This window comes from Salvelinus namaycush, chromosome 41 (assembly GCF_016432855.1).
Source record: "Salvelinus namaycush isolate Seneca chromosome 41, SaNama_1.0, whole genome shotgun sequence".
Classification (NCBI taxonomy): domain Eukaryota; kingdom Metazoa; phylum Chordata; class Actinopteri; order Salmoniformes; family Salmonidae; genus Salvelinus; species Salvelinus namaycush.
The window spans coordinates 17,378,802-17,402,234 of record NC_052347.1 but is presented as its reverse complement, the minus strand read 5'-3'; the positions used below and the strand labels follow the sequence as shown (position 1 = coordinate 17,402,234).

General features: G+C 43.3%; 1 protein-coding gene across 2 annotated transcripts; it reads left to right on the top strand.

Annotated features, from left to right (window-relative positions):
• Positions 1-12,765: 12,765 nt before the first annotated feature.
• Positions 12,766-23,363, top strand: LOC120034397 (branched-chain-amino-acid aminotransferase, cytosolic-like). Of its 2 annotated transcripts, XM_038980933.1 has the most exons (12): positions 12,766-12,889; positions 13,044-13,146; positions 16,603-16,674; positions 17,260-17,460; positions 17,705-17,815; positions 17,921-18,040; positions 18,274-18,437; positions 18,952-19,094; positions 20,794-20,879; positions 21,059-21,199; positions 21,298-21,372; positions 21,504-23,363. In XM_038980933.1, exons 2-12 carry the CDS (start codon positions 13,129-13,131, stop codon positions 21,543-21,545), a joined length of 1,173 nt encoding a protein of 390 aa, XP_038836861.1. In that variant the 5' UTR covers positions 12,766-12,889; positions 13,044-13,128; the 3' UTR covers positions 21,546-23,363. The 2 variants fall into 2 exon arrangements, with proteins under 2 accessions (XP_038836861.1, XP_038836860.1); XM_038980932.1 differs by lacking the exon at positions 12,766-12,889 and having other exon boundaries at positions 13,113-13,146; positions 16,992-17,460.
• The last annotated feature ends 70 nt before the right edge of the window (positions 23,364-23,433 follow it).

Below are 23,433 nucleotides of genomic sequence, written 5' to 3'. Positions count from 1 at the left end.
CTAATGGGAGAGCACCAGCCTCTGCCATATGAACACACTGATTCACACTGGCGGCTAAATAAATTAGCACATGGAACTATGAGATAGCCTATAGGCCAATGTAGCAGTAGGACTATATTTTACACTGTCAACTAAGTAAAATACATAAAGCTGACAAATAAAAACTGAAAATGTCCTGATTAAAATGCAAGGTTCTTTCAATTTCATCTATCTTCCCACCGCCTGTCTGCCTCCCTTTCTATCTGTCTTGATTTAAGATATCACTAGTGAAGCCAACATTGCATCAAATCAATCAACTAGGTCTGGCCCAATGAAGGTCTGGCCCAAAGCTGTCACTGGCTACAGTGAATCAACTATCCTTTTCTGGGCCATCACAGTTTCTGCTCCAGTGAGCTCGGGACAGACATAGTTGTTTTTGGCAAAGGGAAAGGTCTTCGGGTATTTTATGGCGTTTCCACTGGGTATATGGGATGCTCAGAGCATGACATTTTGCTCTTTCACACCAAGGCCTGGTGATTATCTAGGAGGAGAGTGTTGGAAAGTTTTTTTTAAATACTGTGAGGTATTATCATTCACAATGGATGTAAAACAATATATATATATATACTTAATTGACTTGCTGAAGAAAAAATAGCTGAGAAACTCAGCTTATTAGTGGTGGTGAGTTAAGACAATCAGAAAAACCAGACATCCCAAAATAGGCAACCAGACACATTAGTCCATTGATGACATAGTCCCAAAGTGTCTGACCAAGATGGCGTAGCAGTAGGACGTGTGTGTTTGTCTTTGTCTTATCCAGTGTCTTATCTAGTGTAAATAGCCAGTCTTTTTCGTATATATATTAATCTCACTTTCTATCTACGAACTAAATATACTTTCCTGCAACCCGCCTCACCCATTGTGGTACAGATCTGCTATTTTTATTGCTTATAACTGGAACTTCCATCAGGAGCTAGCCAGCTAACTAGCTACTAGTCTTTGTTAGCCACGGCTAGCGATCTTCACCTTTTTCTCGGTCACCAGCCAGCCTTAGCTCGGACAATACCTGCCAGTCTGCACAGCACGATATCAACCCAGAGCATATCGGACTGCTTCTCTCTACCACATCACCCGGATTCCTGCCGCTCTGGATCATTACACCGGACCATCGCAGCTAGCTAGCTGCAAACGAGTGGCTACTGTTAGCTAACGCCTCTGTCCCGAAGAAAGCACCAACTAGCCTTGAGCTAGCCTCGAGGTAGGCCCATATACCAGCTAATTCTAGGGCTACAATACCTTCTTTGCCAATTGGCCTGGACCCATTATTGTCGACACGGAGCCCCGCCGATCCATCACGACTGGACTGCAGACGTGATCGCCTGATGTGGTCTCAACAGGCTATTCTGTTACGATGTCGCCGAAAAACCATCTACCAGCCCCGGCCCGCTAGCTTTTCTGAACGCTGTGTCCCCTGCTCGCCTAGCGTAGTAGTGACCACCGAACGGCACCCTGACTCACCTATTGCTGCTCTTTTGACCCCATGATCACTCGGCTACACAGCTGATGCCCCCTGGACTGTTTCAATAACACGGTACCTCATTTTGTTTACATGTCGGCCCCAGCCTCGAACTCAGGTCCTGTATGTACCTAACTGACCCGCTCTGCCCATTCATCGCCATTTACCCGTTGTTGTCTTAGCTCTCCTGATCAACACCTGTGACTGCTTTATGCCTCTCTCTAATGTCAATATGCCTTATCTACTGCTGTCTTGGCTAGTTCTTATTGTTTTTTTTCACTGTAGAGCCCTCAGTCCCGCTCAACATGCCTTAGATAGCTCTTTTTGTCCCCCCCTGGAGCCTCCAGAGACGAAACCTATCTCATCGTCACTCAATGCCTAGGTTTACCTCCACTATACTCACATCCTACCATACCATTGTCTGTACATTTTGACGACCCTCCCACTTTATCTGCCGAATTCTTTCTCTTTGCTCTTGTTTTCCTTAATAGGATGTGGGTGGGCTGAGCCGGGAGGGTCGTCAGAGAAATGGCACACACCTGGACTCAGGTGTGTCCCAGGATAAATACACCACTTCCCCATTCATGGAGGAGACTCTCCATGCAGACTTCTTTATAGATTTTGTTGTGGTATTTTTGTGGCCTTTTGGTTGTTTGCTTTGGCACCTTTCAACACCCCGCATTGTCACATTAATGCATGCAAAACACTCACTTGCACTACTGATTACACACACCATTGTTAATTGTACTTAGTTTACTTTATTTAATAAATATATTTTGTTATTCCTTGTCTCCACGTTGTCTCCCTTTTGTTACGAACTTTGAGCCGGTTCGTGACAACATTATGCCCTGACTCTATTCTACCACGCCTAGAAATCTGCTCTTCCCCAACGCACTAGACGACCAGTTCTTATAGCCTTTAGCCGTACCCTTATCCTACTCCTCTGTCCCTCTGGTGATGTAGAGGCTAACCCAGGCCCTGTAGCCCCAAGTTCGACTCCTATTCCCCAGCCGCTATTATTTGTTGACTTCTGTAACCGTAAAAGCTTTGGTTTCATGAATGTTAACATCAGAAGCCTCCTCCCTAAGTTTGTTTTATTCACTGCTTTAGCACACTTCGCCAACCCTGATGTCATAGCCGTGTCTGATTCCAGGCTTAGGAAGGCCACCAAAAATTCTGACATTTCCATCCCCAACTACAATATTTCCCGCCAAGCTAGAACTGCCAAAGGGGATGGAGTTAATCTACTGCAGAGATAGTCTGCGGAGTTCTGTCATGCTATCCAGTTCTGTGCCCAAACAGTTTGAGCTTCTACTTTACAAACCCACCTTTCCAGAAATAAGTCTCTCACTGTTGCTGCTTGTTATAGACCCCCCCCTCAGCCCCCAGCTGTGCGCTGGACACCATATGTGAATTAATTGCCCCACATTTATCTTCATAGTTTGTACTGTTAGGTGACCTAAACTGGGATATGCTTAACATCCCAGCTGTCCTACAATCTAAGCTAGATGCCCTCAATCTCACACAAATTATCAAGGAACCTACCAGGTACAACCCTAAATCCATAAACACGGGCACCTCATAGATATCATCCTGACCAGCCTGCCCTCTAAATACACCTCTGCTGTCTTCAACCAGGAACTCAGTGATCATTGCCTGTGTCCGTAATGGGTCCGTGGTCAAAAGACTACCCCTCATCACTGTCAAACGCTCCCTAAAACACTTCAGCAAGCAGGCCTTTGTAATCGACCTGGCCCGGGTATCCTGGAAGGATATTGACCTCATTCCATCAGTAGAGGATGCCTGGTTATTCTTTAAGCGCTTTCCTCACCATCTTAAATAAGCATGCCCCATACAAAAACATGTAGAATTAAGAACAGATATAGCCCTTGGTTCACTCCAGACTTGACTGCCCTTGACCAACACAAAAACATCCTGTGGCGTACTGCGTTAGCATCGAATAGCCCCCGCAATATTCAACTTTTCAGGGAAGTTAGGAACCAATAAGCACAGGCAGTTAGGAAAGTGAAGGCTAGCTTTTTCAAACAGAAATTTGCATCCTGTAGCACAAACTCCAAAAAGTTCTGGGACACTGAAGTGCATGGAGAATAAGAGCACCTCCTCCCAGCTGCCCACAGCACTGAGGCTAGGAAACACTGTCACCACCGATAAATCTACGATAATCGAATTTCAATGAGCATTTTTCTACGGCTGGCCATGCTTTCCACCTGGCTACCCCACCCCGGTCAACAGCTCTGCACCCCCCACAGCAACTTGCCCAAGCCTCCCCCATTTCTCCTTCACCCAAATCCAGATAGCTGATGCTTTGAAAGAGCTGCAAAATCTGGACCCCTACAAATCAGCTGGGCTAGACAATCTGGACCCTCTCTTTCTAAAATTATCCGCCGCAATTGTTGCAACCCCTATTACTAGCCTGTTCAACCTCTCTTTTGTATCGTCTGAGATCCCTAAAGATTGGAAAGCTGCTGCTGTCATCCCCCTCTTCAAAGGGGGAGACACTCTAGACCCAAACTGTTACAGACATATCTATCCTACCCTACCTTTCTAAGGTCTTTTAAAGCCAAGTTAACAAACAGATCACCGACCATTTTGAATCCCACCGTACCTTCTCCGCTATGCAATCTGGTTTCCGAGCTGGTCATGGTTGCACCTCAGCCACGCTCAAGGTCCTAAATGATATAACTGCCATCGATAAAAGACAATACTGTGCAGCCATCATCGACCTGGCCAAAGCTGTCGACTCTATCAATCACCGCATTCTTATCAGCAGACTCAACAGCCTTGTTTCTCAAATGACTGCCTTGCCTGGTTCACCAACTGCTTCTCAGATAGAGTTCAGTGTGTCAAATTGGAGGGCCTGTTGTCCGGACCTCTGGCAGTCTGTATGGGGGTGCCACAGGGTTCAATTCTCGGGCCGACTCTTTTCTCTGTATACATCAATGATGTCTCTCTTGCTGATGGTGATTCTCTGATCCACCTCTACGCAGACGACACCATTCTGTATACTTCTGGCCCTTCTTTGGACACTGCGTTAACTAACCTCCAGACGAGCTTCAATGCCATACAACTCTCCTTCTGTGGCCTCCAACTGCTCTTAAATGCAAGTAAAACTAAATGCATGCTCTTCAACTGATCGATGCCCGCCCGTCTAGCATCACTACTCTGGACGGTTCTGACTTAGAATATGTGGACAACTACAAATACCTAGGTGTCTGGTTAGACTGTAAACTCTCCTTCCAGACTCACATTAAGCATCTCCAATCCAAAATTAAATCTATAATTGGCTTCCTATTTCGCAACAAGGCATCCTTCACTCATGCTGCCAAACATACCCTCGTAAAACTGACTATCCTACCGTTCCTTGACTTCAGCGATGTCATTTACAAAATAGCCTCCAACACTCTACTCAGCAAATTGGATGTAGCCTATCACAGTGCCATCCGTTTTGTCACCAAAGCCACATATACTACCCACCACTGCGACCTGTATGCTCTCGTTGGCTGGCCCTCGCTTCATATTTGTCGCCAAACCCACTGGCTCCAGGTCATCTAAAAGTCTTTGCTAGGTTAAGCCCCTCCTTATCTCAGCTCACTGGTCACCATAGCAGCACCCACCTGTAGCACGTGCTCCAGCAAGTATATTTCACTGGTCATCCCCAAAGCCAACTCCCCCTTTGGCCGCCTTTCCTTCCAGTTCTCTGCTGCCAATGACTGGAACGAATTGCAAAAATCACTGAAGCTGGAGTCTTATTTCTCCCTCACTAACTTTAAGCATCAGCTGTCAGAGCAGCTTACCGATCATTGCACCTGTACACAGCCCATCTGTAAATAGCAGAGGTGTGGACTCGAGTCACATGACTTGGACTCGAGTTAGACTCGAGTCACAAATATGATGACTTGCAACTCGACTTTGACTTTAACACCAATGACTCGTGACTTGACTTGGACTTGAGCCTTATGACTCGACCTGATACCCTCCCCAAGCCCAAATATAAAAAATTATGCTATTAAAAAAAGTGTGCAGCACATCAACTTTTCATTTAACGGATTACAGTTTGAATCAGACAGCAGCCAATCAAATTGTGCCAGCTGAGAAAAAGTTGTGAGTGGCAGTGCAGTGGAATGTCGGTGAGTGAATTCAGATGGAGCGCTTGGAAAGATGATACCCAAAATTATTATTTTCAGATATAAAGACAACGCTGTATCAACAAAAAACGGATTGCAACTTGCAAAACATGCGGGAAGAATATTACAAACGGAGGTGTGTAATAAATACCATTTAAAATAACACAAGCATATTGCTATTACGTTGTTATAACTAACTTCTTTCTAAGCAGGGTTTCTTACAAACTCATGAGCAGAACCTGAGACCCACACACACCCAAGGACAGAGGGCTGGCACAGACCTTCCATAAACACTGATAAGAAAAGGGTGCTTGGGTCCGCATTTCACGAGATAATGAGACACACACACATACTCAAGGACAGAGGGCTGACATAAACCTTTCATAAACACTGATTAAATAGGAACATCTGCGCACACACCTAATCTCCTGTTTTAGCTGAACATTTGGTAACAAAGAACTTTTGCTGCAAGACTCAGAAGGATGACGCCCAGCTCATCAGGACCAATCTGAGAAGACAACAACCTGATCAGGACCAACCAGAAAAACCAGATCTACCAGACTCAACCTACTTTCTGTCCTGTATAAAATGTCTATGTATTTCTGTTATCTGGGCTCTGTCTGCAGGTTCCTTACGAGCTGAATGAACGAGTCCATGCATGCTTGTATCAGATATCTTTACCTCTGAATAAAACTGCTTTTTATTATACGAATATCCACCCTGTCCAGAGTCTCTACTTCGTCTCAGTTCTCCAGTAAACTTGTGACATCAACAGGTGCAAAAATGTCCAACTTTGTTCGACATTTGAAGCTGCACAAAGAATGGTAAGTCGTGGCTAATATAGCCGACAGCTATATATTTTATTACTTTACATCATGTAGGCTAACGTAACGTTAAATCAATGAGCCTCCACACAGTCAGTCAGTGCGGGAACGTGATCATCGCACCCAAGATTGAGATACAACTGGCTAGGCAGTTGGTAGCCTAAATCCTGCCTGATGTTACTGCTGTTCCTAAAACCATTGACATACGTTAGCCTACTGTAACCACACAGAGTGTGTGTGTGTGTGTTAAGGTTGGGCGATTGTGTACAAGCCTACATAGCCCGATTGCGCCCCATAGCGATCCTCGATAGTCGATCACTATTGGGGGGGGGGGGGTGTCTTTCTCATGCCTACTCATGTATTTCCATGGAAATATAACATTTATTTGGAAAGTAATAAATATATAGATATTTTTAAAAGCATTCATGATTTGCATAAATGTAATATACTATTACTCTTGTTAAAAATATGAAATGGTATTACATTTGGTGAAGAGCACATTATGACTTGTTTAGGACTCGAAACTCAAAGTTTAGGACTTGATACTTGGCGGTCTTGACTTGGCGGTCTTGACTTGGGACTTGAGTGCTAAGACTTGAGACTTACTTGTGACTTGTAAAACAATGACTTGGTCCCACCTCTGGTAAATAGCCCAACCAACTACCTCATCCCCATATTGTTTTTTTGTTTTTTTGCTCCTTTGCACCCCAGTATCTCTATTTGTACATTCATCTTTTGCACATCTACCATTCCAGTGTTAATTGCTAAATTGTAATTATTTCGCCACTATGGACTATTTATTGCCATACCTTCCTAATCTTACTACATTTGCACACACTGTATATAGATTTTTCTATTGTGTTATTGACTGTACGTTTGTTTATCCCATGTGTAACTCTGTGTTGTTTGTGTCGCACTGATTTGCTTTATCTTGGCCATGTCGCAGTTGTAAATGAGAACTTGTTCTCAACTGGCCTACCCGGTTAAATAAAGGTGAAATAAAAAATACATTTTAAAAATGTTTTGCATGTCAGCACTCAAGTTTTCAAGATATGTTACTTTCAAAATACAGAAATCATCCCCACATGATGCATTTTGCTGTAAAATTACATGTCTTGAAAACTTGAGTGCTGACAAGCAAAACATTTTGGGATTATGTAATCAATGGACTAATTAAACAAATCAAATCAAATCAAATTTTATTTGTCACATACACATGGTTAGCAGATGTTAATGCGAGTGTAGCGAAATGCTTGTGCTTCTAGTTCCGACAATGCAGTAATAACCAACGAGTAATCTAACCTAACAATTCCACAACTACTACCTTATACACACAAGTGTAAAGGGATAAAGAATATGTACATAAAGATATATGAATGAGTGATGGTACAGAACGGCATAGGCAAGATGCAGTAGATGGTATAGAGTACAGTATATACATATGAGATGAGTATTGTGGGGTATATAAACATAAAGTGGCATAGATTAAAGTGGCTAGTGATACATGTATTACATAAAGATGGCAAGATGCAGTAGATGATATAGAGTACAGTATATACATATACATATGAGATAAGTAATGTAGGGGATGTAAACATTATATTAAGTGGCATTGTTTAAAGTGGCTAGTGATACATTTTTACATAAATTTCCATCAATTCCCATTATTAAAGTGGCTGGAGTTGAGTCAGTATGTTGGCAGCAGCCACTAAATGTTAGTGGTGGCTGTTTAACAGTCTGATGGTCTTGAGATAGAAGCTGTTTTTCAGTCTCTCGGTCCCTGCTTTGATGCACCTGTACTGACCTCGCCTTCTGGATGATAGCGGGGTGAACAGGCAGTGGCTCGGGTGGCTGTTGTCCTTGATGATATTTATGGCCTTCCTGTGACATCGGGTGGTGTAGGTGTCCTGGAAGGCAGGTAGTTTGCCCCCGGTGATGCGTTGTGCAGACCTCACTACCCTCTGGAGAGCCTTACGGTTGTGGGCAGAGCAGTTGCCGTACCAGGCGGTGATACAGCCCGACAGGATGCTCTCGATTGTGCATCTGTAGAAGTTTGTGAGTGCTTTTGGTGACAAGCCGAATTTCTTCAGCCTCCTGAGGTTGAAGAGGCGCTGCTGCGCCTTCTTCACAACGCTGTCTGTGTGGGTGGACCAATTCAGTTTGTCCGTGACGTGTACGCCGAGGAACTTAAAACTTACTACCCTCTCCACTACTGTCCCGTCGATGTGGATAGGGGGGTGCTCCCTCTGCTGTTTCCCGGAGTCCACAATCATCTCCTTTGTTTTGTTGACGTTGAGTGTGAGGTTATTTTCCTGACACCACACTCCAAGGGCCCTCACCTCCTCCCTGTAGGCCGTCTCGTCGTTGTTGGTAATCAAGCCTACCACTGTAGTGCCGTCCGCAAACTTGATGATTGAGTTGGAGGCGTGCATGGCCACGCAGTCGTGGGTGAACAGGGAGTACAGGAGAGGGCTCAGAACGCACCCTTGTGGGGCCCCAGTGTTGAGGATCAGCGGGGTGGAGATGTTGTTACCTACCCTCACCACCTGGGGTCGGCCCGTCAGGAAGTCCAGTACCCAGTTGCACAGGGCGGGGTCGAGACCCAGGGTCTCGAGCTTGATGACGAGTTTGGAGGGTACTATGGTGTTAAATGCTGAGCTGTAGTCGATGAACAGCATTCTCACATAGGTATTCCTCTTGTCCAGATGGGTTAGGGCAGTGTGCAGTGTGGTTGCGATTGCGTCGTCTGTGGACCTATTGGGTCGGTAAGCAAATTGGAGTGGGTCTAGGGTGTCAGGTAGGGTGGAGGTGATATGGTCCTTGACTAGTCTCTCAAAGCACTTCATGATGACGGAAGTGAGTGCTACGGGGCGGTAGTTGTTTAGCCCAGTTACCTTAGCTTTCTTGGGAACAGGAACAATGGTGGCCCTCTTGAAGCATGTGGGAACAGCAGACTGGGATAAGGATTGATTGAATATGTCCGTAAACACACCAGCCAGCTGGTCTGCGCATGCTCTGAGGACGCGGCTGGGAATGCCGTCTGGGCCTGCAGCCACATTTAAATGTTTTACTCACCTCGGCTGCAGTGAAGGAGAGCCCGCAGGTTTTGGTAGCGGGCCGTGTCAGTGGCACTGTATTGTCCTCAAAGCGAGCAAAAAAGTTATTTAGTCTGTCTGGGAGCAAGACATCCTGGTCCGCGACGGGGCTGGTTTTCTTTTTGTAATCCGTGATTGACTGTAGACCCTGCCACATACCTCTTGTGTCTGAGCTGTTGAATTGCGACTCTACTTTGTCTCTATACTGGGACTTAGCTTGTTTGATTGCCTTGCGGAGGGAATAGCTACACTGTTTGTATTCGGTCATGTTTCCGGTCACCTTGCCCTGGTTAAAAGCAGTGGTTCGCGCTTTCAGATGCAGATTAACAGTAAATGTACTACTGTTGACATATGTAAAGGTGAATTTATAAAAAAGAACACTCAACAGTCAAACAATTAATACAAACAAGGAATGCGCAAGAATTGGCAGGAGACAGCTAATCACATTCTGGAGAGCTGAGCGCATTCTGGAGAGAGATGCACCAATATCGCCACATACCCCTCCCCTTCTTCTTGTCTCAACATTTCAAATGATAGTCAAGACACATTATCTTCACACATATTTTAGATGCATTGCTTTTCACTGACAGCCGCATCTCAATAATTAGCTAGGCCTATTGCTACATGCGCTGCCCAAATTGAAATGCTTCCCAACTAGGCATATAGGCCTACATGCTTGTGATTTTAAACAATCCACAGCAATTTTTTTTAAATAAGCTAATGATCCTCTGTGGCTAAGTCATGCTTTCTGGGGAAGTATTTTGAATGATTTTAATGTTCTTCACAATGCTCCAAACTCCAGAGCACAAATCTCAGTGACATGGATTTGTCATTTGTTTTGCTACAGGGTAGAACAAATCCCCAGGAGAAATCCCCAGAGTAGGCCTAATTCAACATTAAATTAAACTAGACCATAGGTGATTCAGGATCCACAAAACACAGATGCCCACATTGATTAAACTAAGATTACTTGGAATAGATTATACAACCTCACTTATGCCAATATTTTTTATTTACAATACCCACATTTTGAATACAGTAAAATACATTTGATTAGTAACAATTAGACATATATTAGACAAAATATTTTGTAACCCTCCCGTAGGATAGCATCCACTTGCATGTAAGGTAAATTCATTATTTTCAGTCAGTAGGCTTAGCTACATAGGTTCTGTGAGTGTGATAGACGGGGGTGCCTAGTATTTAATATACTGTATATCTCAGTGGTGCACTAGAGGAAGTTGTGAAACCCAAAGATCATAAAAAGTGTGCAACCGGGAAATGCTTCCCGAGAGTTGCATCAGCTTTCTATATGCACACCAGAGAGGAAAATGTGAAGCAAGATGTTTTACTCAGCCCAAAATCTGTCAAAGAAAATAAACCCACGAAGTTAGGAGTTTTTGTATGGAGGTCAATGAGATAGTGTAGAATTTGGTCAATAAAAAAGGTAATTGCTAATTTGCTGCAAGAGGCTTTTTTTATGGAATAGAAATTTCGTAATGGTTAGGTTGTTATGAATGCACTGATATAATTGGATGGAGGTGGCATTTCGGCAACTTTGAAAAAAATTGACTCAAATCTGAGGTATGCCTGTTGTCAAAGAGATGGATAGAGGACTCATCATGGATCTAACTCATTTTGACATGGGCATTGCCATTGAGGAGTGGGGATTCCTTTGGGTTGGGAGCAATCAGCCAATAAAGAAGAAGAAAATTGACTACTTTGAAATTGAGATAGCCTCAATTGTGCTGCCCATGCTGTCACAGACGCTATAATGGCACAGATACAAAGATGAGTCCTCTATCTATCTCTATGGCCTGTTGTTCACACGCATATCTGCCCTTTTAAATCAAATTGTATTTATCACATGTGCCGAATACAACAGGTGTAGACCTTACCGTGAAATGCTTACTTACAAGCCCTTAATTAACAATGCAATGCAGTTCTAGAAATAGAGTTAATAAACGATTGACTAAATAAACTAAAGTCAAAAAATACTACTAATAATAAATCTATCAAAAGGTACACAAGAAATGTACATAACAATAATGAGGCTATAAAAAGGGGGTACTGGTACCAAGTCAATGTGCGGGGGTTCAGGTTAGTTGGAATAATGTGTAATGTGACTATGCATAGATAATAAACAGCAGTGGGGGGGGGGCCTTCCTCTGACAACATCTAGTTAGTATTTTTATTTAACAAGAACAACTTCTTATTTACAATGATGGCCTACCCCAGGCCAATTGTGCACCACCCTATCAGACTCCCAATCACAATGATGTGATGCAGCCTGGATTTGGTACTGCAGTGATGCCTCTTGCACAGGGATGCAGTGTCTTAGACCTCTGCGCCACTCAGGAGCCCTGAGTATATAGGTCCTGGATGGAAGGAAGCTTGGCTCCAGTGATGTACTGGGCCGCACACACTACCCTCTGTAGCGCTTTACGATCAGATGCCGAGCAGTTGCCATACCAGGCGGGGATGCAACCGGTCGGGATGCTCTCGATGGTGCAGCTGTAGAACTTTTTGAGGATCTGGGGACCCATGCCAAATCTTTTCATTCTCCTGAGGGGGAAAAGGTGTTGTCGTGCCCTCATCACAACTGTTTTGGTGTGTTTGAACTATGATAGTTTGTTAGTGATGTGGACACCAAGGAACTTGAAACTCTTGACCTGCTCCACTTCAGTCCTGTCGATATTAATGGGGGCCTGTTTGACCCAACTTTTCCTCATTGGCTAGAATTGTTCCACCTGATCTCGCCTATCTTCCATCTTTGAGGACATGCATTTCTATTGTTAGAGCTGCCACTTGACTATCTTGTCAATATAATAGACAATCTTTGTGGACACGGTATTGGACAATGCACGTGTGCTGAATGCTGATGGACAACATTGGCATGTAAAGAAAACGACAGGGTTCAACATATTATTATTACAAAGATTTAGACAATATTACAGGAGAAATTATGCATTATATAACAAATACACATCCAAACGATGGTTACGTTGTAGTATTTAAATGCCCATCCCACCGAAAGCACGACGTCCAATCAAATAACAAGATTGCTACAACTCCCCGTTCGTAGACCAATCGTGGCCATCTCCACTCATGGTCGTTTGAACTTGAACTCCTTTATTCGAACCCATCTAACCCTGTCTGTTTTGTCCAACCAGATGGCAGAGATTCGTCACGCCTATGTCATCTTCAACAACACACTGCTGTGCTGACTATTATCATCTTCCATATAATTTTCTGTATATTTTATTAACAATGAATTCAGTCTTCATACCAGCATGTCTTCAGATGATGTCTTTATTATTTCGTGTAGAGGTAAAATAGCCTACTTGAAATTCAATGGAATTTGCAAACCTATTCTTGCACAATTTACAAAATGAAATATATAAGAAATATATATCAGATACGAATTTGGACATGGTTGGTTTTATTATTTTAATCTCAAGAACATTGTTGTCATTATGCCAAGGTCCAATACGGAACGCAAATGACCACTGCTTATAGAATTTGCTCCCACACGGACACATCTGCCATTCATTAGCTACGTAGCGGCGATGGCAGCTCTGAGGACGGTGAGTCTAAAGATCACTCTCTTATATCGCTATTGTCTGTTTATCTCGATCGTCTCTGTAAATAGTTAACAATGCGGGGCTAATGTGTTGAACGAGTAAGAGTTAATGGACCTCCACTATTTACTTGTTTAACTGATGTGCTACTAGTCCCGCGCTGCTTTACCTTCAGTCTATCAGCTACACAGGCGCAGCTACTGCTTTTGGTGACGTTATTCATGTTGGCAGTGTCGACATAAAGCGTGCAGTCATGTTTATGTGATTTTACACTATTGTGGAAAGATGTACTGCTTGGATTCTTTACATACGATAGAAATAAGCTGAAACATTTTAATGTAATTTCATTATTCTTTTGGCCAAATTTCATATACACAAATGTAAATTTACAAACAAAAAAACACATTTTCTTACCCTAAAAAAATAAATTGAACTGTATTTTAAGACAGTTAAATACTCTACTAACAGAAAAGCTGTTAGAATTATAAGTGTATGTATGTCCCTTAAGGTCCTTATGTAATTGTAATGTGATATTGTATCCCCTAGTTCGATTGTCCATTGTATATAATCTATATATACTTGTGTTCACTCATGTACTTTCTGTATTGATTTGTTGTTAATAAAAATAAAAAATAAATTTAAAAAAGCGTGCAGTCACAGATGAATAGGCCTAGGGGTGTCTTTGCGCCAGTATTCGGAGCGGGGGTGATAAATAAATGTGTGGCGTAAAAATACGATCTTTAACAGATTTTCATTGTTATGCAAAATAACAATGCAGTAATGAATATTTAGGTTGGATTACATTATTCCGAATCTTTAGCCAGTCAGAAACTACAGATGTAAGCTTTAAAATGTGAAGGGTGTTTTTTACGATAAAAGCGAAATCTCAATGCATGGGAATACAGTGTCAAGTTACGTTTCATTGTAAACAGGTGGTTTTCCCTAGAAATGGCATGTCTGCTATGAGGTGTTGGCTATGTCTCCAACACACACACGCTCTCTCTCTCGCGCGCTCTCCGCGTACCTTCACCAGACAGGCCAAAACATACAGTACCATTCAAAAGTTTGGACACCTACTCATTCAAAGGTTTTAATTTATTTTTACTATTGTAGATTTTCTACATTGTAGATTAATAGTGAAGACATCAACTATGAAATAACACACATTATGGAATCATGTAGTAACCTAAAAAGTGTTAAACAGATCAAAATATCTTTGAGATTCTTCAAAGTAGCCTCCCTTTGCCATGATGACAGCTTTGCACATTCTTGGCATTCTCTCAACCAGCTTCATGAGGTAGTCACCTGGAATGCATTTCAATTAACAGGTGTGCCTTGTTAAAAGTTAATTTGTGGAATTTCTTTCCTTAATGTGTTTGAGCCAATCCGTTGTTGTGACAAGGTAGAAGTGGTATACAGAAGATTGCCCTATTTGGTAAAAGACCAAGTCCATATTATGGCAAGAATAGCTCAAATAAGCAAAGAGAAACAACAGTCCATCATTACTTTAGGACATGAAGGTCAGTCAATCTGGAAAATTTCAAGAACTTTGAAAGTTTCTTCAAGTGCAGTCGCAAAAACCATCAAGCGCTATGATGAAATTGGTTCTCATGAGGACCGCCACAGGAAAGGAAGACCCAGTGTTACCTCTGCTGCAGAGGATAAGTTCATTAGAGTTAACTGCACCTCCGATTGCAACCCAAATAAATGCTTCACAGAGTTCAAGAAACAGACACATCTCAACATCAACTGTTCAGAGGGGACTGCGTGAATCAGGCCTTCATGGTGGAATTGCTGCAATGAACCAACTACTAAAGGACATCAATAATAAGAAGAGACTTGATGAGACCAAATTTGAGATTTTTGGTTCTAACTGCCGTGTCTTTGTGAGACGCAGAGTGTGTGAACGGATGATCTCTGCATGTGTGGTTCCCACCGTAAAGCATGTAGGAGATGTGATGGTGTGCTTTGCTGGTGACACTGTCGGTGATTTATTTAGAATTCAAGGCATACTTAACCAGCATGGCTACCACAGCATTATGCAGCGATATCCCATCTGATTTGGGCTTAGTCCCACTATCATTTGTTTTTCAACAGGACAATAACCCAAAACAAACCTCCAGGTTGTGTAAGGGCTTCCAATTCATCCCAAAGTTGTTCGATGGGGTTGAGGTCAGGGCTCTGTGCAGGCCAGTCAAGTTCTTCCACACCAATCTCAACAAACCAGTTCTGTATGGACCACACTTTGTCATGCTGAAACAGGAAAGGGCCTTCCCCAAACTGTTGCCACAAAGTTGGAAGCACATTATCGTCTACAATGTCATTGTAGGCTGTAGCATTAAGATTTCCCTTCACTGGAACTAAGGGGCCTAGCCCGAACCATGAAAAACAGCCCCAGACCATTATTGCTCCTCCGCCGAACTTTACAGTTGGCACTATGCATTGGGGCAGGTAGTGTTCTCCTGGCATTGGCCAAACACAGATTTGTCCATTGGACTGCCAGATGGTGAAGCGTGATTCATCACACCAGAGAACGTGCTTCCACTGCTCCAGAGTCCAATGGCGGCAAGCTTTACACCACTCCAGCCGACGCTTGGCATTGCGCATGGTGATTTTAGGCTTGTGTGCGGCTGCTCGGCCATGGAAACCCATTTCATGAAGCTCCCGACGAACAGTTCTTGTGCTGACGTTGTGCTGTCGTTGCTTCCAGTGGCAGGTTGGAACTCGGTGGTGAGTTTTGCAACCGAGGACAGACGATTTTTACACGCTTCAGCACTCGGCGGGCCCGTTCTGTGAGCTTGTGTGGTCTACCACTTCGCGGCTGAGCCGTTGTTGCTCCTAGACGTTTCTACTTCACAATAAGAGCACTTAGTTGACCGGGGACGCTCTAGCAGGGCAGGAATTTGACGAACTGACTTGTTGGAAAGGGTGCATCCTATGACGGAGCCACGTTGAAAATCACTGAGCCCTTCCGTAAGGCCATTCTACTACCAATGTTTGTCTATGGAGGTTGCATGGCTGTGTGCTCGATTTTATACACGTGTCAGCAATGGGTGTGGCTGAAATAGCCAAATCCACTAGTTTTGAAGGGGTGTCCACATACCTTTTTTGTGTGTGTGTGTGTGTGTGTGTGTGTGTGTGTATATATATATATTAATAGTGTATTTACAGCCTACTGCTTTGCTACAGCTGTCCCTTACACAGACACAGTGCAGGTACTGAACAGAATATATATATATATATTATATAACGTCACGCCAGATACGTGTGGTGCTTTACTGGTTTACATCTATCTAGAAGAGGGACAACATTGTCACCTTGGTTGAGAAGGCAAGTTTCCAATGTGGGAGTAGATTGTATTACAAGGCTCTTAGGTTATTTGTCATAATGTGAATTCTGGTAGCCTATATTCTTTTAACTTTACCGGGATTATTAAATGTAATGTTTTCTCTTGTTTATTAGGCACTTCATGGACGGTTCATTCAAGCCATCCCCTACTCTTTGGGGTCGTTGCGGTTTGCCAGCTCATTCAAGGTAATATATAAAGGAGAAGTAATGACCAGACACCTGAGACAGTTTCCTGAGTCATTGTATTACTCTCTATTGTCTGAGTCATCACAACCCCCAACACAGGAGGGTTTTAGGAGCTTGGCATGACTCTAAGGCACGGCTGTTTATTAACAGAGGCCGGCTGAAGCTTGTCTACAGGCAGAAGTGTCATTTGGCACCAGTTCAGTAGCCTACCAGTCAGCCCGGGGGTCTTTTGATCTAACTTTCTCTTAGTCCACCACGTGACTCTGTACCCTTTCTTCCCTTCTCTCACTTCCTTGTGCTTTGATTATTTAATTCAGTTTAATTGAAGTGCTTAATTGGCTCCCAAGACCACCATTAATTTCCGCTCCAAGCATGCCCTTTCATTACAATAAAGAAAATCATTGTGTTCGGCCCTCGCTCTGTTCCTTTCCCCTCCTCGTCTGTCTGTCTGTCTGTCTGTCTGTCTGTCTGTCTGTCTGTCTGTCTGTCTGTCTGTCTGTCTGTCTGTCTGTCTGTCTGTCTGTCTGTCTGTCTGTCTGTCTGTGTCTGTCTGTCTCTTCTGCTCCGCCCCGCTTCCTCTCTCAGGCCGCAGACCTCACTATCGAGCGCAACACTGCGGGGAAGCCCAAGCCAGACCCCGCCTCCCTGGTGTTTGGCAAGCAGTTTTCAGACCACATGCTGACAATCTATTGGTCAGAGAAAGAGGGCTGGAAGGTTCCCCAGATCAAGCCCTTTCAGAACTTGTCGCTGCACCCTGCCACCTCTGCCCTGCACTACTCCATAGAGGTGAGAGAAGGAGCCATAGTGCAGACATAGGAGACATTTGGCTATGTTAGCCTCGTAAAACCAGACAGACGTCGCAATAGTTCACATTCTGTTTCATAAAGGAAATGTGAGCGCAGCGGTCAATTTTCCTGACGAGGCTAGCACTGTCTTACTAAGACGTCGGTCCTTGATACAAGTCACCTAGCTTATTCTTTCAGAGATGGTTCATTCTGCCAGATGTATGAACAGTGTGTGTGTCTCTCAGCTGTTTGAGGGCATGAAGGCGTTCAGAGGGGTGGACAACCACATCCGTCTGTTCAGACCCAACCTGAACATGGAGAGGATGCACCGCACTGCAGACCGCAGCTGTCTCCCTGTGAGTCTCTCAGACCTGGTCCTGAAGAACCCCATGTAAGCGCTGGTTTTCCACTCAACTGAACCAAGTATTTACAGGTCCTCTGTCCCTCCCATCTCTGTGTAGTTGTTTGATAAGGTGGAGCTGTTGGAGTGCATCAGGAAGCTGGTGGAGGTGGACCAGGAGTGGGTCCCCTACTCCCTAGACGCCAGCCTCTACATCAGACCCACCTTCATTGGGATTGAGGTGAGCACTGCTCCCCCTCTCACAGACACAGGAGACAGTCTCCATGGTTTCACATTTCACATTTGGGGGAACTGGTTCTTAACTGACTTGCCTAGTTAAATAAAAAAATAAAAATAATGATCATATCTATTTTTTAACCATCTACACTTAGCCATAGGTAGTGACATAGCGCTGTCACTGTTTCCTCCTGTAACACCCCTCTCCTTCCTCCCCTCTCTCCCTCCTGGCCTTAGCCTTCCCTGGGTGTGTCGAGGGCCAGCCAAGCCCTACTATTTTGCATTGTGGGTCCTGTAGGGCCCTACTTTACCACAGGGGCCTTCAGCCCAGTCTCTCTGCTGGCAGACCCAAGCTATGTCAGGGCCTGGAGAGGGGGGGTCGGAGCCTACAAGATGGGGGGGTGAGTATCACACTAACACACACACTTCCAAGTAGAAGTGACTCAACAATTTGCGAAAGCAACAATGGGTTGCTTTGTTGCGTTGGAATTTCCGAAAAACGAGACAGTGGTTTCTTAATAGCTTATTAGCTATATAACAACTCTTGTATAACGTCATGGAATTATGAAGATATGGTTTGACTCTGGGGCCCCAAGTTTACTTCTGAATAGAGAAAGCTTGAGGCTTATAATGTAATTGTTTAGCTATTTTAACAATGCACATTCCTCTAGATTACAACATGTTGGCTGCATGTTAGCTGAACATGAACTTAATGTCCTGTCTGTCCTCTGGTAGCCATGTTGCTTTGACCTCTCTCACAAGGTCAGCCCCTCCAGCAGGAGGAGCTGTTTATGAGGGTTGTGTGTTTCCAAGGGAGCTGCCTGCTGAAATGAAATATTCCACCACCCCTCCTCTCTCCCATGTCTATTCCGCCCTTTCACTCTCATACTTTCCGTCTCTCTCCCTCTCTGTCAGTAACTATGGGCCTACTATAGCAGTGCAGAATGAGGCTATAAAGCAGGGCTGTCAGCAGGTCCTGTGGCTGTATGGAGAGCAGGAGGAGATCACAGAGGTCGGCACTATGAACCTCTTCATCTACTGGACGAATGAGGGAGGAGGTCTGTTTCACTGTCTATAGTCTGTACTGCACCTTCAGAAAATATTCACAACCAAATGTTTTCCAAATGTTACAACCTGAATTTAAAATGGATTAAATTGAGATTTTATCACTGGACTACACACAATAGGCCAGTGATAATGTCAAATTAAAATCCGAAATGTCTTGAGTATTCAATCCCTGGCAAGCCTAAATAAGTTCAAGTCACATAAGTTGCATGGACTCACTCTGTGTGCAATAATAGTAATCAACATGATTTATTAATGATTACCTCATCTCTGTACACCGCACAATTATCTGTAAGGTCCTTCAGTTGAATTTCAAACACAGATTCAACCACAAAGACCAGGGAGGTTTTCCAATGCATTGCAAAGAAGGGCACCTATTGGTAGATGTGTAAAAATAAAAAAAGCAGACACTGAATATCCCTTTGCGCATGGTAAAGTTAGTAATTACACTTTGGATGGTGTATCAATACACCCAGTCAAACAAAGATGCAGGCGTCCCTCCTAACTCAGTTGCCGAAGAGGAAGGAAACCGCTCCGGGATTTCAACACAAGGCCAATGGTGACTTTAAAACAGTTACAGAGTTTAATTAGGAGACCACTGAGGATGAATCGACAACTATGTAGTTACTCCACAATACTAACCTAAATGACAGAGTGGGGGAAAAGAAAGCCTGTACGAATAAAAATATTCTAAAACATTCATCCTGTTTGCAACAAGGCACTTAAGTAATACAGCAAAATATGTGGCAAAGCAATTAACTTTTTATCCTGAATACAAAGTGTTGTGTTTAGGGCAAATCCAATACAACACATTACTGAGTACCACTCCATATTTTCAAGCATAGTGATGGCTGCATCATGTTATGGGTATGCTTGTAATTGTTAAGGACTGGGGAGGTTTTCAGGATAAAAAATAAATGGAGCTAAGCACAGGTAAAATCCTAGAGGAAAACCTGGTTGTCTGCTTTCCACCAGACACTGGGAGATGAATTCACCTTTCAGCGGGACAATAACCTACAACACAAGGCCAACTCTACCTCAAAATAAGACTGTCAATGTTTCTGAGTAGCTGAGTTACAGTTTTGACTTACATCTACTTGAAAGTCTATGGCAGGACCTGAAAGTGGTGGTCTAGCAATGATCAATAACCAATTTGACAGAGCTTGAAGAATTTTGAAAAGAATAATGGGCAAATGTTGCACAATCCAGGTGGGGAAAGCTCATAGAGACTGACCCAGAAAGACTCATTCACAGCTGTAATAACTGCCAAAGGTGCTTCAACAAAGTATTGACTTGGGTATGTACACGTAAATGAGATTTCTATATTTCATTTTCAATAAATTTGCAAAAATTTGGTTTTCACTTTGTCATTGTGGGGTATTGTGTGTAGATTGAGAGATTTTTCAAAAATATTTAATCAATTTTGAATTCAGGCTGTAACACACAAAAATGCAGACTATGTCAAGGGGTATGAATACTTTCTGAAGGTACCGTATGTCTGTTTGACTGTCTCTAGTTTGTATGTCTGTGCTTGTTTGCTTAGTGTCTGCTAAATAGGTCAAAATAGGCTGTCAGTGCTTCCCCCTGTTGGTTGTTAATGTTTCTGTTCAACTTGAAATGGTGAATTCTGTTCAACTCCAAACAATGGTGTACAACTTATGTATGTGACTAAGAGTACCTGTTTGTATGCAGAGAGAGAGTTGCTGACTCCTCCTCTGGATGGCATCATTCTCCCAGGAGTCACCAGACAGTCTCTGCTAGACCTGGCCAGAGAATGGGTAAGTAGGGGAGGAAGAGGAGGTTATAATGGGAAAATATCGAAGTTATTTGAGAACGGATAGAGAGGATTTAAGACCAGTGTAATCCATTGACATAGAAGACAGAAGATGGTTAGCAGAATAATTGTATTGGAATTATAGTGATGCACAGTCATACGGACTTGTTTTGTTTCCTTCAGGGAGAGTTCAAAGTGACCGAGCGCACCATGGGCATGAAGGAGCTGCTTGGTGCTCTGGACTCAGGCAAGATTACGGAGGTGTTTGGTGCCGGGACGGCCTGTGTCGTCTGTCCCGTCGGCAGCCTGCTCTACAAAGGGAAGGTAACCACAAGTCTTGGTTTATTTACATTTTTCTGAAACCCTTTTGTTTTGCCCTCAAACAAAATGCTCCAGATTATGTTCTCTCTCCCCTCCCTCAGACCTACCAAATTCCTACAATGCAGAATGGTCCAGACCTGGCCAAGCGATTCCACAAAGAGCTGACAGACATGCAGGTAAGCAGGTCTGCCCTAATGCTTGCTTTGACCCTTTAAACAGAGTACTTCCCTCTGATATTAATTTGAACTAAAGATGCTCTTTTTTTTGTTTCCACTCTTCACTTCTCCTGGCGCCATCCACTCCTCAGTATGGCCGGAAACAGAGTGAATGGGCACCACTGGTCGTTTAATTGGTAGTTTGCACATGCCAATCATATCGCGACCAGTACCCCGCTCCATCTTCAAGACCAGCAGCTTCAGCACAACCCATAATGCACTCCTTCTGATAGGCTGGCTGACCGGCAGAGATGAATAGGTCACGTCTGGAACTCTTGGTGTTCCTGCGGGGACTTGTAAAGGGATAGGGTTAGTCTGTCATTCAAATGTTGCAACTTGCATGGAATACCGACAGTTACACAATACTGTATAAGTAATGCTGTGAAACGGCCGCAGCTTCGGTTCAACCAACCTAGTCTGTATTTCTGTATTAGGAACAAAGTCAGTCTTTTTCCTATGCAGTCCTTTATCATACTGTAGCACAGGTTACAGAAGAAATCGTCCCCCAAGCTTTTTAATAAACACTACATGAGATGGTCTATAGGGTTGTCCATGCTATTAGACACAAACTGATATATTGTTGTAATAGTTTAAATATGCAATACGCACAACTATTGTAGGGGATTACTGTTAAGTTATTGGTCACTTGCAATATGGGAATAACTTTTTACAGGTACTTAATAGGAACAATTGAGTCTGTTAGACATTTTCACTGGCTGACATCATAAGGAATGTGTTGACTGCACTGTTATTGTTAAGTGACTGTAGGAACAGATCAGATCAAAACCATGTCACAGGATTTGTTACTTTCTAAATGTCACTATATAACCTGAGGAAGTACAATATGATTTAAAATACTTTTTGTTGCTGTAGAACCCATGTATATCAGGCCAGGAATACAAATGGTTATACATACCATATTGACACCAGAGGTGCTTTTCAACAATCTCCTAGAAATGAGTTTACACTGACCTTAGTTTGATTTAAGTTAAGTGTTAATGTGTGTGACTGAGCAGAAGAAAGTCAGTTAAGTGATCGTGTGTCTTTCTGGATTGGAAAGATGCCACTAAAAAAGTGATGTTGAAAAGATTGAGATTAAAATGGAGAGGTCCAAGTGAACTCAAGCATGCACAAAGAGGTTTGCTATAGCTACATGATATACTTAAGCAATAAGGCCCGAGTGGGCGAGGTATATGGCCAATATACCATGGCTAAGGGCTGTTCATATGCGCAACGCAGTGCCTGGATTCAGCCCTTAGTCGTGATATATTGGCCATATACCAGAAACCCCTTTGTCTTATTAAGCAATAAGGCACGAGGGAGTGTGGTATATGGCCAATATACCACGGCTAAGGGCTGTTCTTAGGCACGACGCATCGCGGAGTACCTGGACTCAACCCTAAGCCGTGGTATATGGGCCATATACCACAAACCCGAGGTGCAGTATTGCTATTATAAACTGGTTCCCAACTTAATTAGAGCAGTAAAAATACATGTTTTGTCATACCCGTGGTATACGGTCTGATAAACCACAGCTGTCAGCCAACCAGTTTATAATGTAGACTTCAGAGTACGAGAGAGACCATGTTCAATAGATGCTGTAGACTGTCTTACTTCTGCACTAGGTTTTGTGTAATCATTATGTAAACTTAAGGTAACAATGAGTAGTTATTTTGTCTGTGGGTTTTTCTTGTCAATTGGAACAACTGTCTTACCAATTATTAACTTTATGTCCTCACCCTGCTGCTTTCCTTTCTATTCATGTATTTGACTCTTTCATATCGCTTGGTTTTCTCCATTCCTCCCTAAGTGCCTGACCGGGTGTGTGGACTGTCGTTGTCCTGTGGATCTAACTTGTTTTTAGTAGTTGCACTAGGCTATCCTGCTGGATCTTTGTGTTTTTGTTGTGGGACAGTTACTAGATTTTTACAATAAACTCCATCTGTGTTCCATTGTCTGACTGGGTGTGGTTTTGCTAAACTATTTGTACTGCTTTGATGCTCATGCACTTTACTCGATTAA